Below are 19,400 nucleotides of genomic sequence, written 5' to 3'. Positions count from 1 at the left end.
ATCCCAATTATAGGATTTGAGGCATTGCAAGGTGAGGTATCAATGTATATTATTGAAAAGCATCACGACGACAGTGGAAAATTTTGCACTGGTGCCTCCCATCCGGCCCATCCCACACCCTCAACCAATTAATGAGGCCGCACTGAAAATGAGGGCGCCCTACTTTGTGCTCGGTTGGTTGTAAAAGCGTCAGTTGTACACTGGTAGTCTGGTTACCTGGTACCGGTGCTCAACCTCAACTCAGCGTAATTCCATAGGTATACCGTTACAATCGACGAACGAAAAGCACATGTAGGGTTTGGGAGATATACCATGTGTATGATTGATTAGTCAACAACAACATCAGCAACTTTCCGATCGCTGAAAACGTAACAAAACTTTACTTTGAAAAGATCTGTGATTGTTTAATCAGCAATAAGTGTCACAAAGTACAGGTTAGCAGATCAAAGTGGTAAGATAACCTCTCATTTACTGGAATTATTATATAAAGTAGGATCATTTGATTTATTTATCTGTAATCCTGTATATCAACCAATGAATCATTTGAGTGACGTTTAGTTTTGATTATTGAATGAAACCGAAATTGCGGAAATGAGCTGAGCTGAGTGATATGCTCTAAAAATAACTAAAGCATTGAGTGTTTTTCCGATACTAGAAAGGAGCTGTTCAATTAACCCATCAAGATCAAGCAACGGATAACTTTCCGTATGGCGCCACCACTTTTTCACTCATTTTTACAAAAAGTGATATCTCATTGAGGTAAATTAGATACTATATTATTTCATATCGAATGAAAAAGTGGTGGCGCCATACGGAAACTTTTCCCAAGCAACCCATAGACTTTAATTTATAAGTATAAGACTTTTCATTGAAAAAAGGTGCTCTTTGTAAAATGAAAGTGGCCTTGCTTACTTTCTCTCAATTCAAATGTGAAACTCCAATTTATTTCAATCCATGTAGTTGTACTGTTAAAAAGAGAAAGAAAAAAAGAAGGCCAGAAATGGGAGGTCGTTAATGTTTTCCCACAGATTAATTAAACAAAAACAAAAAATAAAACAAAACAAAACAAAACAAACTTATCTGAAGTTTAAACTTGCAAAGAACAAGGTAACAGTACATTTTAAACAAGCACTGTAGTTTAATGTTTACTTTATTTACAATGAAACTTTTTATATTCATACATTTTTTGTTTTTAAACTTTTCATTTCCACAAGCACAACAAGAAAAGATAGGTGCGACAATCTTTACATACGATTGTAACATTATAACCCTCTGGTCTACAAGTGTCTGGAAGGATCAAGCTTCACAATTATCCCAACTTAAAGACAGCGGACACTATTGGTAATTGTCAAAGACTAGCATTCACAGTTGGTGTATCTCAACAGATGCATAAAATAACAAACCTGTGAAAATTTGAGCTCAATCGGTCATCGAAGTTGCGAGATAATAATGAAAGAAAAATAACCCTTCTCTACAGTCTTCCTAACAACCAGATTTCCCGACTTCAACGGCTCCAAAATACTGCTGCCCGCATTGTGACACTGTCTAGAAAATCCTGTTCTATCACCCCCATTCTGAAACAACTACACTGGCTCCCTATCTCTCAACGAATCATCTTCAAGCTGATGTTCATTGTCCACAAAGCTCTAAATGGCAAGGCTCCCCACTATATTTCTGAACTGCTTCAAGTTTACACTCCATCAAGGAATCTTCGATCAAGTTCCATGCTTCTCCTCATTGAACCCAAGTCTCGACACTCATGGGGTGACAGGTCTTTTTCTTCAGCCGCGCCACGCATCTGGAACTCTCTACCACTTAATCTTCGATCTTGTGTTTGTACCGCAAAATTCAAGTCTCTTCTCAAAACTTATCTTATGTCACAGGTTTTCAATGTCTAATTTTGTTGTGTCTGTTTTTCTTTGTGTTGTGTTTTGTTTTTGTTTTGTTTTTGGTTTTACTGCGCCTTGAACACCCAGCAGGGTGGATATGTGCGCATTACAAGTCTTATTATTATTATTATTAACCCTTGTCACACGAAGTTGTGTGCGTTTAGATGGTTGATTTCGAGACCTCAAGTTCTAAATCTGAGGTCTTGAAATAAAATTCGTGGAAAATTACTTCTTTCGCGAAAACTATGGCACTTTAGAGGGAGCCGTTTCTCACAATGTTTTATACCATCAACCTCTCCACATTACTCGTCACCAAGAAAGGTTTTATGCCAATAATTATTTTGAGTAATTACCAATAGTGTCCACTGCCTTTAAATATAAAGGCCGCTTTCCTTTGATTTTTCTTTTGCAGGTTTATGTAAACCAGGAAGTTCATTTGTTATGCTCGGTGGCAAGTGCATACACTTGAGTACCGAAAGTGATATATGAATCAACAGTACTCCACTCTGGGCAAACGAAAAAATCACTACTGCATTTCTACTGGAGCATTTCTCTGAAGTGATTGAGTTTGTATACTGACTGTATGACCACTTTCCATTGTGGGGACACGAAGTAGAAGAACTTGACGTGAAAATCAAAAGCTTGAAAATGGGGTGAGTTTTCAGTGTTCTGTAGACATGCTTGGTGTGATTTTGAAACCATTTATTTGCAGGTTATTTTGGGTGAAAGCGACAACCACCTTGTGCTTATAATATTGTTATTTGAATTTACTGGTTTCTTAGAGGGGACGAGGTTCTTTACGCTATTGTCTCCATGAACCTCATTATTATTATTATTATTATTATTATTTATTCGGCCAAGATTTCAACAAACAGTACAAAAACAAGATACAATATTACCGTACTAAAGAAATATAACAGTATAAGAAACAACAAATGTAAACTTTTGACACCTAGAAGAAATGTAAACCAATGATTGAATGAGACAGAGCACTGGCAATCAAGCAAGACAATTATAAAAGCAGACAGGACAAAGCCCATTCTAAGATGGCCAGGATTAATAAAAATGAACCTAACCACTGTGACTCGAAAGTCTATCAATCCAAAAAATACATACGTATGTAGACTGTGATTTGTAGGTTATTTACAGCTGGTTTACATTGATAGTCCACAGACTTTTGGGGAAAAACCCACAAGACCGTGGGAGCTTGTAGCTCAAAATATTTACTGGACCATAATTTTGTGTTCAAGACCAGAATTGAAGTGGTTAAAGGCAGTAGACACTATTGGTAATTACTCAAAATAATTATTGGCATAAAACCTTTCTTGGTGACGAGTAATTGGGAGAGGTTTTGGTAGTATAAAACATTGTGAGAAACGACTCCCTCTGAAGTGCCATAGTTTTTGAGAAAGAAGTAATTTTCAACAAATTTGATTTCAAGACCTTAGGTTTAGAACTTGAGGTCTCGAAATCAACCATCTAAATGCACACAACTTTGTGTTTTTTTCTTTCATTATTATCTCGCAACTTCGATGACCGATTGAGCTCAAATTTTCACAGGATTGTTATTTAATGCATATGTTAAGATACACCAACTGTGAAGGCTAGTCTTTGACATTAACCAATAGTGTCCACTGCCTTAAATAGTTGAATTGTTTGAATTTGGAGAAGAAAAAAAACACTAGAGAAGAGTTATCTCATCGTTTGTTGTAAAGTAATAACCATCAGAATTACATTTATCAAACTGAAAGTCAACATTTGAATACAACTACGAAAAGCACCAGATTTTCCAGTCATGAGTTTACTGGCCCAATGCTAAAATCACTGGCCTCGGGCCATACTAAAATTGACAGTCCCCAAAGGGACTATTTACAGTGACAATCCCCAATGGGGGTATTGACACTGACAGTCCCCATACTGAAATTGACAGTCCCCAATGGGACTATTTACATTGACAGTCCCCAACGGGGGATATTGACACTGACGGTCCCCCATACTGACATTGACAGTCCCTAATGTGACTACATTTGACAGTCCCCAATTGGGGTTATTGACACTGACAGTCACTAATGGGAAAACCCTTTGGGTTGCAGTATTGTTGACACATGAAGGATACTAACTTACCTGCATTAACATTGTGCATATATCCGGGATTAACATTACACGTTGTAGCAGTGTAGGGTGCAGGTTGCAGATTTCTGTACACATAGCCTGGCAGCGGTTGGTTCAGCATTCTTCCACAAAACTACAGGTTATGTTTGTCCTCAACTGTTGAAAAAGTTGAATCAATAATTTATTTATGATAGGGGAAACTTAGTTTCTTGAATATAATATATCATTTATTTCTCTGAGAATTTAAAAAAAGTCGTTGATTCGAATCCCACTCTAGTCAATTCTTTGTTCAACCTCAAAAATCATTTCAAAAAATTTTCCAGATTGTTTCTTTTGAAAGAGAGAATAATGTTAAAATCTATTTTTACTGGAGCTTCGGGCTGGAAGATGCTTGGTATTAAAAGAGAGATTTTCAGAAACAAATTTTTGTCAAAATAGCAGCCTCGTCATTTGTAAAATCACTTTTCCTGATATCAGCATTTTCCTTCACACAGATTTATTTGAGAGAAAAAGGGTGAAACTATTGCATTACATGCAGCAACTTAACATAACCCTTAAAGCCATTGGACACTTTCTGAACAGAAAAAAAAAAAAAAAGTTCACAGATTTACAAATAACTTACAGGCTTAACAGAAGGTAATGGTGAAAGACTTCTCTTGAAATATTATTCCGTGAAATGCTTTACTTTTTGAGAATACATTAAAACAATATCAATTCTCGTTAACGAGAATTACGAATTTATTTTAAACACATGTCATGACACGGCACAACGTGCAGAAACAAGGGTGGGTTTTCCCCGTTATTTTCTCCAGACTCCGATGACCGATTGAGCCTAAATTTTCACAGGTTTGTTATTTGATATAGAAGTTGTGATACACGAAGTGTGGGCCTTGGACAATACTGTTTACCGAAACTGTCCAATGGCTTTTCAAACCTGTAGAAAGCTATTTTGTGATGTCAATTTCATCTACTTCAGTACATCTGAATTGTAAGTTCTTGATCTTTTTCGAAGTCAAATTTTTGTTGTTGTGACATTGGCATAGAAAAATAAACAATGTAATCACTTACACACTATGTACAAAGGAAAAAGAATGTGTTTCAAAAGTATGGGAACATTGGGGGGATGAAACTCTGCCATGTACCAGTCATGGTCTGACAGAGTCCATTGATTTGTCTTGGCATCAAGCCAGCCAAATTAATGAAGAAAAAACATACACCTAGTAGGCTACACCGAACATCTACATTTATTTGGATTCGGTTGAACAAACCTCATAGGCCTACATGTCATAGTCCATAACCTACACAATCAGAGTTTGTGGTTTTAGTTGGTGTTACTTTCTCATACTTATACAAAATCTAAACAACGCAACTCTTGGTCTGCTCCCAAAACATAGATCTTGGATATACTGAAACAAAACAAAAACAAAGTCAAGTCAACCTCAGCAAAACTGTCTTGTTGCTTGTTTGATTTCTTGCTCATTACCTGATTTCCACTTTCATGTACATGTACTTTTCTTTCTGTTCTTTAAAAGAACAGCCATCTCGGCTGAAGTGTGTCTAGTTTTTTAAAAACCTTGAGGTTAAGCCCTAGTTTGTTTGATCAATAATTACAAAAAAATTCAGAAGTTTTACAATATCAAAATTGTATATTAAATGATAAACAAACACATTAAAAGTAAGTTTAAATAGCGTTTCCATTGAATTTTTCCGCTCAAGATGCTACATATTCTATCCCTAACCCGTACCAAGGTAACGCTGTCTGCCCGCTTTCCGTGTCTGCCGCGAATCAAATAACATTAAAAAAAGTGTGTAAGCATCTTGCCTAAAATGCGCTCTACACTGTATAACACACATGGACACTGACTCCAAAATGGTGCAATCAAGATTAGTGTGAAGATGGATGTCAGTTGATTTGGTAGACCTGTCTGGAATTACAGGCCACGGAGGCCATGACCTCTGCCCCTGGTCTTGGCCTTGAAGCCCTTCAAAAGGTTCCTGTTGACTTTAAGATTCTCCAATGGAAGTGCCCATTGCAAAATGAATGAATGGCCTTGCCCTTTCAATGTGTAAAAAAAATGAAATTCCAGGCCTGATTTGGAATAGTTTTGAAAGCTAAACAGGTAAACAGATTTAATTAACCTTTAAATACTGTCTCTAGAAATCTAGATAATTTTATTTCTCTTTATATTGTTCTATGAAAGGTCCAAACATACATGAGGCCATTAAGAAAGTTAAACATTTTTAATCTAAATATTTGTGTTTTATAAACTTATTAGCAGCATTGAAAGTGTCCTAGAAATGATTCTGAAAGTGAAATACTTAATCGTTAGCAACAAAATTAAGCTGATAAGCTTTTATGTCATGATGAACCTGTGTCAAATCCAAATGAAATTTTACTATGTTTTTTTTTTGATAGACTGTTGAATTTTTGAACACCTTCGTTTGTACTTTTACAAACTTGTTATCAATAGGTTAGTTACAATGGCCATGTTTTTGTACACCTAGAGGTTTTAAATGATTGTTGTACATTTTATGTCACTCTCTAAAAATAATTTTGTTATATCTTACATATCTTCAAAGGGAAAGTATGCTCTGTTTTAAGTTGTTTATATCCACACAGAAAGAATAATCAGTAACCAGAGTACACAATCAGAGAACATATATATACTTTCAGTAACGCTTCTCCAATTCAAATTCTGCGGGATTGAAACTGATATATTTTACATATTTAACCACAAATTAGTTCAAAGTGAAAATTATGCTTTTCAAAATGTTTTAGATCGGAAGCTGTTGTACTTCTAACCATGTAAGTTTTTATTTTTATTGATTCTAAGAGTTTTTAAAAGTTGTTACAAAAAAGTCAAATTGTCAAGAAGAAATATGTCTCACCCAAAGGTTGTTCAGCAGTCCTGAGTCAACATCAACCCACGCAACAGATTTTAGCCGTTAAAATCCTGTTGTAGAATGTTACAAGATAAATATTAGAGGCAGAAAGAGGTGTATTTCGAACCACAGAACATAATTCATCACTTTTCGCAGTCTGCGTCTAACTGACACTCGAGCCACAAAAAAGCAACACTGACCCTCAGAAACTCCACGGTTTATTTAAAGATAAATCAATTAGGGCACTGTGTAATCAACGCTCCATCCAAGAAAAGAAGAAGAAGAAAAAACATGGTGGAATTGTAAGATTTAGCGTCTTTTAGACCCTTCACATGTAATCCTGCCGTTCAAGGAAAGTAGTCCCGGGTCCCCAAGTGAACCTAAGCACTGTGGAGGAAATACGTTGATTGGCAAACAGGAAAGACCCACAGGCTGTAAGGAAGTTCAACTTGATCTTTAACGTTGACGCCATTTTATTTTCAAACACACTTTTTTTTTATTGATAAAAAAAACCCAGCGGAAAATATGTGTAAAGGCCTACTCAACGTTGTCAACCCGTGCTTAGCGTTTGGTGACTGTTAGTATGTGATGTTGACCTGTGTGTGGTTTGGACAGGAAATCCAAGTTATTTCGTCGACAGAAGAGACCACGGTTGTTGCTCAGGCTTTGAGCCCAGGCTACATTTCACTCGGCACTGCCTGCCTGGAGCTAGTTTGGATCTGACGAAGGTGCTGGCGATCTCTGGTCATGGTGTGGAGGGATTTGCTCTAAAGTTACAGATCGATGCCGATGTGAGATTTTTTTGTGAAAGGACTGAAAGCTGATGAAAGTTATTTTTTTTTTACGGAATCTCATTAGCTAGCTGCAATGGGGACGTACATGTATGTATTCTTATTGTTCTAAGATTAAAAATGTTTACTGTGATACTGTTTGTATAAAATATATCTGTGGTTGCTCCTTTAAAATAAGTGATAATAGTACACAGTTCTTATAACGGGCTTTTTAATAGCGTACACGCAAAGCACTGACTCATTACTTTTGTCTACAAGGTATGTGGCGCTATGTTCAAAATATAAGACCCATTTATTTACATAGCACCATGTAATGGTTTACAAGGTGTTGTGATACAATATTCAGCCATCTTACCAGAAAACACCACTCAAACTCCTTCTCATATTACCATAAATGTATATGTACTAGTTTTTGTTATGTGCAACACACAAATACGGGACCTAAGACTTTTATGTCCCACCTTTTTGTCCAATCCGGAGGATGAAGAAAAAAACATTCAAAAGTCTTGCTTTTAAAAAGTCACAATTGTCAAGATTGTATGGGACTTAGGCCCACACCTTTTCAAATTATTTAAAGTCCTTTAACTTAGCAGATAAGCAAATATTCATGGTAAAGGCAATACACAATTGACCCTTTTCTTGAGACCCTTTTCCTGAGAAATAATGTTTGAAACTAGCAGAATTTAAACAAGGTGAGACCAGTCAAAAGCTTAACTGTTTGTGATTGTCTGTTAAATTAAAAAAAAAAAACCTGACCAGCTCTATCCAAATATCTGACATATGGAACCGTACTATGACCAACCTAAACGCCTCCCTTAATATTTATGCATGACGTCATATTTCTTAACCCCAAATGAGGCTATGGGCGCAAGTCCGCCACCACTTGCAGCGGCTGCGCCCATCGCCTCGTTTTGCCTCATGCATAAAAATTAAGAGAGGCGTATAACCTTAAACATGTTGTATTTTCTTGGTTTTGTTTGGCAAAAAACAAACAAATCTAAAGCCTGATTTATAGTTAATTGTTTTTAAAAAAAACTTTGTGGCCTTATGTTTTGACCCTAGCACAAGCAGAATCTTTCCCAAAGGCTCAACAGAGTTTTTTTATTTATTTAAGAAAACAAGAAAGACTTAAACTTCGCTCTCGCAAAATTCTGAAGTTAAAAGCGTTTAGTGTAGTACACTGCTGTGATCAACAATGACACTGTAGATGTAGATGTAGGGATGTAAAAGTCACATGGTTATTCATTTCACATGAGGCACTTCCTGTCCGAAAATATAAAATTACTGTCACTTCCCTTTCTTAAAACCATAATTTGTATTATGCATACTAAATCAAGCTCTATTTTTGTCTTCATGTGATACACATATACATGGCATAATAATACTATAGCATGATCGAAGGTTAAGGAGTCTGTACATGTATGTATACCTTCGCTTGGCAATGACTTTGAAAGTTAATGACAATGAAAATTTACTTGGTAAGAAGTGCAGCAGCTTTCAATTAAGGCCATTGGACACTTTCGGTAAACAGTGTTGTCCAAGGCTCACACTTTGTGTACCACAACGTATATATAAAATAACAAACCTGTGAAAATTTGGGCTCAATCGTTCATCGGAGTCGGGAGAAAATAACGGGAAAACCCACCCTTGTTTCTGCACGTTTCGCCATGTCATGACATGTGTTTAAAATAAATCCGTAATTCTCCCTATCGAGAATTGATATTGTTTTAATGTTTTCTCAAAAAGTAAAGCATTTCATGGAACAATATTTCAAGTGAAGTCTTTCACCATTACCTTCTGTAAACCCTGTAAGTTATTTGTAAATCTGTGCACTTTTAATTTTTGTTTCTGTACCAAAAGGGTCCAATGGCTTTAATGCATTTTGAGAGACTTTTCCCTTGGGAGTAATGTGGTTATGGAAAAAAAACATAATTTTGTTTCCCCCAAAAAAATAATTCTAGTGTTACTGGTAGTAACATTTCTCAGATTGTGTATCGTAATTGCGGATTATTCTTTCTTCGTGGACATAACCGCTCCAGATTTTCATCAATATATCTAAAAATCGCTACCACCTTTTGAATTGAGACTTTCCAGGTTTAGTTAATCCCACGGTATTTTCACTTACCAAATATGAGTATTATTAGTATTCAGTTGAAGAACACAAGACCATCAGACTTTTTTTCAAATTAAGTCATAAATTTACCGACCTGGGCCAAATTTCATAGAGTTGCTTTTTAAGCAGAAAATATTGCTTAGAAATTTTCTGCTTAGCAGAATTTAGCAGGATACCAGTTACAAACTGTACATGAGACAGCAGTTTGATAAGCAAAATTTTGTTGTGCTTACCTACTGTACTTTTTGTGCTTAAAGGCAGTAGACACTGTTGATAATTACTTAAAATAGTTATTAGCATAAAGCCTTACTTGATAATGATTAATGGGAGAGGTTTTCTCACATTGTGAGAAACGGCTCCCTCTGAAGAGAAGTACTTTTCGAAAAAGAAGTAATTTTCCATGAATTTGATTTCGAGACCTCAGATTAAGTACTTGAGGTCTCGAAATCAAGCATCTGAAAGCACACAACTTCGTGTGACAAGGGTGTTTTTTCTTTCATTATTTTCTCGCAACTTCGATGACCGATTGAGCTCAAATTTTCACAGGTTTGTTATTTTATGCATTTTATGTTGAGATACAGCAAGTGAGAAGACTGGTCTATGGCAATTACCAATAGTGTCCAGTGTCTTTAAGCAGCTCTATTAAATTGGGCCCTTAGGCTGAAATCACTGGCCACAGGGTCTGCAGACAAGTGTAAATTTTGAGCTGATATAAAAAAATGCAGTTATGACTTGTTGACTTGGTGTGAGCAGTTTTTTTAATGGGTTGAGGAAATGATGGGAAATAGGTTAATTTTTTCCAAGGTCAAATTTATAAATATTCCATGCTGGCATTAGAAAGTGGGTGGAGTGGCAATATAAAGTTGGTTAACAGTTAAAAGGCACTGGACACATTTGGTAATTGTCAAAGACCAGTATTCTCACTTGGTGTATCCCAACACACATAAAATAACAAACTTGTGACTTAATTGGTCATTGTAGTTGCAACAAAATAATGAAAGAAAGAAAAAACACACTTGTTGCACAGCTCTCCATTGCTCATTAACCAAGTAATTTTTGATGCTAATATTTGTTATTGTGTCGTTAGCGAAAAAGTATGTAGTGCCTTTAAACTGTGAAGACAGTTTGTTCTCACTTTGATTCTGGTGACTTGGAAACTGCGAGCAACAAGCCCTGCTGGGTTTTGTGGATTTTTCCATCAGAAATTCAAGCCATGGAAGGCATTTTTCAACTAAATTTCACAGTGCTGTAACCGCAGTGGACACTATTGGTAGTTACTCAAAATAACTATATTAGCATAAAACCTTACTTGGTAACGAGGAATGGGGAGCTGTTGATAGTATAAGACATGTGAGAACAGGCTCCCTCTGAAGTAACATAGTTTTTGAGAAGGAAGTAATTTTCCACGGTTTTGATTTCAAGACTTCGGAATTAGATTTTGAGGTCTTAAAATCAAGCATCTGAAAGCACACAACTTTGTGTGACAAGGGTGTTTTTTCTTTCATTATTATCTCGCAACTTCGATGATCGATTGAGCTCAAATTTTCACAGGTTTGTTATTTTATGCATTGAGAGACACAAATTGAGAAGACTGGTCTTTGACAATTACCAACCGTGTCCAGTGTCTTTAACTACTATATTTTTGTTAAGAAGTGGTCACACAGTGAAGTATGTACCATTGATATTCAATTAAAATACACAGAAGACAGCCGGACTTGTCCGGTTGTATGTCTACTGGCTGACACCAAAACCTCTGGCCTCGGGTCCAGTGTAAAATTGGAGCCCTTTTTAGTTTTGCCAAGAGATTGGTAAATCGTTCCAAAGATCATTTGCTGCGGCATAGAAACCTTAATCTTTATAAAATCTTGAAAGACTTTAATCTAATTTGTTTGCTTCTGCTGTCCTTGTTCGAGTAGCATGTGTTTTTTTTTATGTTTATATGTACGTGTACAGGTTTATTTGTTAATTCAGGTTTCGCAATGGATCTCAGTTTGGATATTGCTACAGTGTGGACATTGGTCCAAAACAGTTATTTGTAATTTTGCTTTCGTCTGACACATTGATTAATTTCAGCATTTTTACCAGAGGGAGTCAAAATGTATGCAAAGAAATTAACCTTAAAAATGGCAAAAATGGTTACGCACATTTTTGCGGGGGTTCCGCATTGTGCTGTCAAACTATTTTTTAAAACAAAGAGCCCTGATGAGATTATTTTTAACATTGTAGGGTGTCATATGGCTAAGCGGTTAAGAGTATCAAATTCAAGTTCTGGTGGTTAAGTCATCAGGGTGTTGGTTTGAAATCCCCTGTCATGACACTTGTGACCTTGAGCAAGATAATTCACTATAATTGCTCCTTCTCACCCAGTGGTATAAATGGGTACCTGCGAGGGTAGATGTTGATATTGTGTTCGAAAAAGCCTTTGGTGCGCCACGGCAGCCCAGGGCTGTGGGAGCTGAGAAATATTAAAGGAATGTTATTGGACCACAGGACCGATGACCAGGGCGCTAAAATGCGCTATACATGTAAGAACTATTATTATTATTTCTAACAATGATTTACTTTTCCTCTGCAGGGAGCAACCGATCTTTACCACCAGGGCCCATGTCTTCCAGATAGACCCAGTAACCAAGAAGAATTGGCTTCCCTCCAGCAAACAGGCAGTCACCATCTCATTCTTCTATGACAGCACAAGAAGCTCTTACAGGATCATTAGTGTGGATGGATCAAAGGTATGAAATTACCACCAGGGCCTAATGTAGTTTCATGGCTCTGCTTATCGTAAGCAAAGAATCGGCGCTTACAGAAGCAGGGAAATTTGTGCTTTGGTTAGAAGTCTACAGCTCAGCTTTCAAAATCATAAAACACTTTTAAGAGATTCGCTTCACTTTGAAGTAACGTGGTAATGAAAAGAAGAAGAAAATGATTGAAGCCCCGAAATTTGAATCTCAGAAGCGCTACTGTCGGTTATGCTTCCCAGATTATGCAACCCTATAGGTATTATTCTTCCAGCGTATTCGCTCCTGATTTTCGGCGACCACCTGAGATAAAATTTATGCCGTAGTTTTGTATTCCTCTACACTTATATCGTTCTATTAACGTTCAAAAACCAAAAGTTATATTGTGCCTTGAAGCCTAACTTGAGTTTTTTTCCCCGATCTCAACAGGCTATCATCAACAGTACAATCACACTACAGATGCAGTTCACAAAGACGTCGCAGAAGTTTGGCCAGTGGGCTGACAATAGAGCCAATACGGTGTATGGACTTGGGTTTGCTGCTGAGGCTGAACTTAATAAGGTTGGTATGGTTCTACATCCTCTCAACTTCAACTGACACCTGGTCCCAATTTCATAAAGCTGTTTTAAAGCAGAAAATACGCCTTGACAAATTTCTTTGTTAAGTGAGTGGGGCACCAGTCACAACAATGTTAACTTAATGTAATAATGGCTGGTAACCTGTTTATGTTAAGCAATACTTTTCTGTGCTTAGCAAATTTGTGCTGACAGGCTTAATGTAATTGGGCCCTGGTCCATGTATGAAAACATGCTACGGTGACGGAGCTTTTTCTGCTGCCACTCCCAAAATAAAGAACATGTTCGAAAACTCTTTCTCAGATTAAATTTTGTTGGCTGAAAAATTATCTCTTTCTTTAAAACTATTTTATACTGTCAACAGCTCTCCAGTGCTCTTTACATTTTTGGAGTAATAACCAAAGTTGTACCCTCCCTTTAAAACAGTAAAAAATAATCCATTTTGTTTGTCTTTTGTTTTACCGCCAGTTCATCGAGCAATTTGAAAGTATTAAAGAGAACATGAAAGCAACTGCTTCGGATAAGAAGGAAGGTGACCCGGTTACAACCAACGGCACCGCACCGAAAACCATCATCAGCTCTCCAGAGCCAATACCCGTCATCAAACATGCGAGGGTAAATATCAACAAAAAGAAAAACAAATGTTAAAGAAACATTACAGAATTGTTTTTTGCTAACAAAACAATGGCTGGCGGTGTAAGCACTTTATGTAATCCACCATAAACATAAACTGACAAACCTGTAGAAGTTTGGGATCGATCGGCCATCCGGGTCACAAGAAAATAGCCACAAACCGATTACACATTTTGCATGACATTGATTTTAAAAAAAAATGAATAAAATGCTTAGGGTTAGGGTTATGTAGGGTTAGGGTCACTGAGCAATAAACTCCAATCGGGAAATGAGTTTAATTTATGTCTCTTGAAATATGACATTTCCGACAGAAATATTTCAAGGGATGTTTTCTACTATCATCATTAGACTGTGTAATATTATGTAAATCTGTGATCTTAGACAATTTTTTTTCTTACCAATTCTGTAATGTTCCTTCAAATAATTTTATGTTAAGTCCAGCTTTTGGACCATTTTAGTATTACCCTGATGAGTGGGCTAGCTGTGTTTGGGTTTGATATACAAGGTTTTTCTTGATTCAAAATGGACTTGGTTTTTACAGGAATCGTCAGGTGACAAGACTACAGTTGGTGCTGTGCCACTAAGCACTTCTAATGATGCCCACGTTCGATATGAAAATGACAGACTAAAGATTGCCCTCGCACAAAGGTAATGCACTGTCACAGTTTGTAACACCCCTTAATTTTTTTTATGCGCCGACCGGTCGCTAGCCATCGGTTTAAATCCTTTCAGAAAAATAGTTGTAAAGATCGCATGACAACAGTTTTCAGAATGGGAAAGAGGACTCTTGAAAGTGCTATTGTGACCTGTTTTGAAACCTTTATAAAAGGTGCTATCGGAATATGATCATGGTTTTGTATTATTGTTTATCTCTTTTTATGATAACACCGAAAGTAATTTTTCTTTGATCCTGCAGTTCAAACAATGCCAAGAAGTGGGAGCTAGAACTACAGACATTAAAGAACAACAATGCCAGGCTCACGACGGCTTTACAGGAGAGCACGTCCAATGTGGAAGAATGGAAGAAACAACTATCGGCGTACAAGGAAGAGAACAGTAAAATAAAAGCAAAGGTAGGATTTTGAAAGGCTGTATGTTGAATGGTGTGTTGTCAAACCACACAGTGGTTTATGTTTTCGAGCAAGCTTCCTAAATGCTTCACAGAGGATATCAAATAATGTAATGTGCACATATCCATCTTGCTGGGTTGGGTGTTCAAGGCGCAGTCAAACAAAAAACAACAAACGAAAACAGACACAACTAAATAAGTCCTCGAAAACCTGTGACATGAGATCAGTTTTGAGAATAGCTTTGAATTTTTGGTATAAAGACAAGATCTAAGATTAAGTGGTAGAGCGTTCCAGATGCATGGCGCAGCTGAAGAAAAAAGACCTGTCACCCCAGGAGTGTCAAAACTTGGGTTCATTGAGGAGAAGCATGGTACTGGATTGAAGATTCCTTGATGAAGTGTCAACTTGACTTACTTATTTTTCTTTTTTACTGGTGTGGAGGTTAGTGGAGTATTGAGGTATCATGTAAAGCTAAGAGACTAAAGGAGTCAGGATTTTATAATGCGTGATAAATTTATACACGCATAGAGTCCAGCATTCTCCAGAAGACGGTAAGAGCACACTTGACCGAAATGTCGAGCAGTACAAACCGGCTCGTCTCAGAGCCACCTCTACTCACAACAAAGATTATTACATGGTGTCGGAGTGGGAGTGTCGTGGCCGAGCGGTTAAGAGCACCGAATTCAAACTCTGGTGTTTCTGATCAGCAAAGTGTGGGTTCGAATCCCCAGCCGTGACACTTGTGTCCTTAAGCAAGACACATAACCGTTGCTTCGTCCTTCGGATGGAACGTAAAGTCGTTGGTCCCATGTGTTGTGTAAATGCATGGAAAAGAGCCCAGTGCACTTATCGAAAAGAGAAGGGGTTCGCCCCGGTGTTCCTGGCTGGATTGGTAGCATATTGCACCATAGCACCTTGTAAACCATTACATGGTGCTAAAGGATTAGGTCTTATATCTCAAAATTTGGCCACTCCTTGCAGTAATAATACCTGGCGCTTTGTATCCTTTGGCAAAAGGCGCGTTATAAATACGGTTATTATTATTATTATCAACGCAAACCTTACTTACTTAAAATTTCTACATGGTTGTCTCTTTAGTTACAAGATGCTACCTTCGAGGCTCAAGGTGCAGCGCCCTCTAGCGTCCCTGGAGGACAGGATGGTAGAGTGAAGGAACTCGAAGAGAAGATTCAGTCACTAACTCTAGCCAACAAGGACCGTACAAAGGCAAGTCACAAGTACAATTGACCAAATTCACATGGGCAGAATTTCATGGCTCTGCTAACCGCTGAATTCTGCGGTTACAATCACCATTCTTGGCTTACTGTGCAATCGCCACATTATTGTTCACGGTGTGCAGTATATGCAACATGTGATGCAATAACCTCCCAACATGATTATAACTTTGCCAACTTTTTAAGCTGTTCTTGGTGTAAGTGTTTTCAATCTGCGCCCTATCCCATTATGTCTGATTAAAATTCTTTAAATGAATTTTCAGTAGTTTGTATTTCCTTTCCTCATGTCGTCCTGGTGTGTGCAGTCATAACCAACAACCGTTTCGGTCAGTGGTCTGTGATCAACCAATGGCAAATTCAACGGAAGCAGTTATTGGTAACGACCACAAAAACGCACCCCTATAAGTTGAAATCATTTTCAACATTGGTATCAGCGCAGCAAGGTAGCATGAAAAGATGTTCTGTATGTTAGTGTTTAAAGCCAGAAACTTGATTCTTTTATTGTAGGAGGTCGATGAATTGACAAAGAGACTCAACCAGGTTACAGAAACGGAGGAAGAAGGCAAGAAACTAAGGCAGGATTTACAGGTAAAGAAATCAGATTAATGGACTATTTACTGATTAGAACCACAGAGGAACATTATAGACTAATCAGTAAGCACAAGTGCTGCACGCTGCTCCGCCATAACTTAAAGGCAGTAGACACTATTTGTAATTACTCAAAACAATTGTTAGCGTAAAAACTTACTTGGTAACAAGCAATGGAGAGCTGTTGATAGTATAAGATGTTGTGAGAAACGGCTCACTCTGAAGTAACGTAGTTTTCGAGAAAGAAGTAATTTTCCTGTAAAATATTTGAATTTGACTTTAAGACCTCAGAATAAGTTTTTGAGGTCCCGAAATCAAGCATCTGATAGCACACAACTATGGTGGCAAGGTCTTTTTTTCTTCCATTATTATCTCGCAACGTCGACGACCATTTGAGTTCAAATTTTCACAGGTTGTAATTTTATGCATATGTTGAGATACACCAAGTGAGAAGACTGGTCTTTGACAATTACCAATAGTGTCCAGTGTCTTTAAGACTGGTCTTTGACAATTACCAATAGTGTCCAGTGTCTTTAAGACTGGTCTTTGACAATTACCAATAGTGTCCAGTGTCTTTAAGACTGGTCTTTGACAATTACCAATAGTGTCCAGTGTCTTTAAGACTAGTCTTTGACAATTACCAATAGTGTCCAGTGTCTTTAAGACTAGTCTTTGACAATTACCAATAGTGTCCAGTGTCTTTAAGACTAGTCTTTGACAATTACCAATAGTGTCCAGTGTCTTTAAGACTAGTCTTTGACAATTACCAATAGTGTCCAGTGTCTTTAAGCAGTGTCTGGATCCCAGTTTCAGACTTTTTTGGTCATCAATGACTCTCACTTCTGGTTCCAATACAACAATTTCACTATGGAATGATTCTGACAACATTCAAAGATGGTCTTGGAAAGTTTTTGACAATATTTCGATGTTTTTGTCTCTTTAAGGAATCGCAAGAGAAGCAAGCCGCTCTTCAGAAACGGGTGGAAGAGCTGGAAGAAGGTTTATCCAAGGAGCAGAAAGGGAGGAAGAAAGACTCGCACCAAGCCCAAGAACTTCACCTACAACTTGGGAACCTGGTCCAACAGCTGGCCGGCCTTCACCAAGACATGGCGCAGATCTTGTAGGACCCCTTAGATCTACCTCGGAGAATTCACTAGTGGTTAGACTGCAGGGCTTGCAGTCATAAGGTTATAGGTTTGAATCTTACCCAGCTAACCGCTGATGTTACAATGACTAGAAGAAGTATTGTTGTCTTGTTACTGAATTTCTTGATTTGTGCGATTCATAATCGCAGATCTTGTAGGACCCCTTAGCTCTACCCCTGAGAAGTCATTGTGTGGTAAAGTGGTTAGACTGCAGGACTTGCAATCATAAGGTTGTAGGTTCGAATCCCAACCAAGCTAACCACTGATTTCACATTGACTAGAATAAGTATTGCCGTCTAGTTACTGTATTACAATATCTAGATTTGTCTAACTCATCGTGGTCTAGTGGTTAGATTGCAAGACTTGCAATCAAAAGGTTGCGGGTTCTAATCCTACCAAAGCTAACTGCTGATTTCACAATGACTAGATGAAGTTTTGTCGTCTAGTTACTGAATCACAATTTCTTGATTTTGTGCAATTCATAATCATACATGTAGTAGACATTAAACCAATTTTGTATGAGAGAGATTGGCTGTTGCCAGCTTGGTGTTTATATCCCCAGTTGGGAGTTTGCCGAGTTCCATTAGTGGGAAGATCATTCAAACAAATGCTGATGGATTGTGAAGCTTGGGGTAGCTACAAGAAGAGGAGGTCAAACTGCTGACAAGAGGTCACCATAGCCCTCTTGAGCCCCTCCCAAAAGAAATAAATCCTGTTCGAACATGTGATACTTTTTTTTTCTGTTTTAACTGACAACATAAAGTAAGAGGCCTTGAACATTTATCTTAAAGGAGCACAGCAAATTTTCCTCTGGTAAGGGGCAGTTGTAGGAGGATAATATCAGTTTGTATTGGAACTTTGCAAAGGGCATTACAGCAAAAGCACAGGGTACCAATGCAATTGCTGTGGGCGCCATGGTATATTTCAAAACCTGAAGTACTCTGTGTGTTTTTTAAAGCTTAAGTATGACCACTCATATTTCTTTATTCTAACACGGATGTGTTTTCCACGAGTAGCCTATGCACACTGACTTATCTCTTATACTTTTATAGGATATGGGACTGTATGAGATTGTATGGAATTACATTGTATTTTCACCCTCTGACCAAGTACATGTATTTATTTTCCTGTTTATTTTAGTTTCGGTTGTATTGAAAAACTTATTTAGAAAGCAGTATAGTTCAGGGATGGGCTGACCTTGGGTATTACATAGTATATTTAACACAATTAGGAAAGACAGAGCAGAGACCAGAGGCAAGGGTTACCTAAAAACGTTCCCACCCTGTCCTGATTTGTCTTCAGAGATTTACAGTGTTTTCTTTATTTATTGTTAGTACGCAGAAGGTCAAGTCTACATCTATATTTTTTTTTCAAGAGTAACAGAGTATGAACAAAGCTACACAGAACTATTAAAAATGGACTTAGCAGGGAATTTGAACAAAACAAAACACTTTTATGTGTTTAGTAGAAGAATATTATTTTTAATAAGTATACTCTGCTCATCTTCAAACTGTTCAAAACATCGAGACCACATTAATTTTTCCAAGAAGAACCAACAGTTCTCCCCAAATCGATACAGATGTTAAAGAGTTTTGTTGGATGCGTGTTGTGGTCACGGTTGTGATTGG

At 37.5% G+C, this 19,400-nt stretch overlaps 1 protein-coding gene across 2 annotated transcripts; it reads left to right on the top strand.

Annotated features, from left to right (window-relative positions):
* Positions 1-367: 367 nt before the first annotated feature.
* Positions 368-18,184, top strand: LOC117295323 (homer protein homolog 2-like). Of its 2 annotated transcripts, XM_033777899.1 has the most exons (10): positions 368-451; positions 2,302-2,542; positions 12,364-12,520; positions 12,956-13,087; positions 13,570-13,716; positions 14,276-14,382; positions 14,651-14,807; positions 15,903-16,031; positions 16,547-16,627; positions 17,572-18,184. In XM_033777899.1, exons 2-10 carry the CDS (start codon positions 2,538-2,540, stop codon positions 17,749-17,751), a joined length of 1,095 nt encoding a protein of 364 aa, XP_033633790.1. In that variant the 5' UTR covers positions 368-451; positions 2,302-2,537; the 3' UTR covers positions 17,752-18,184. The 2 variants fall into 2 exon arrangements, with proteins under 2 accessions (XP_033633790.1, XP_033633789.1); XM_033777898.1 differs by lacking the exons at positions 368-451; positions 2,302-2,542 and adding an exon at positions 7,379-7,765.
* Positions 18,185-19,400: the final 1,216 nt, after the last annotated feature.

This window comes from Asterias rubens, chromosome 10 (assembly GCF_902459465.1).
Source record: "Asterias rubens chromosome 10, eAstRub1.3, whole genome shotgun sequence".
In the NCBI taxonomy this organism is placed as follows: Eukaryota; Metazoa; Echinodermata; class Asteroidea; order Forcipulatida; family Asteriidae; genus Asterias; species Asterias rubens.
Note: the sequence above shows the minus strand (reverse complement) of the source record. Positions and strands in the feature narration are given on the sequence as shown.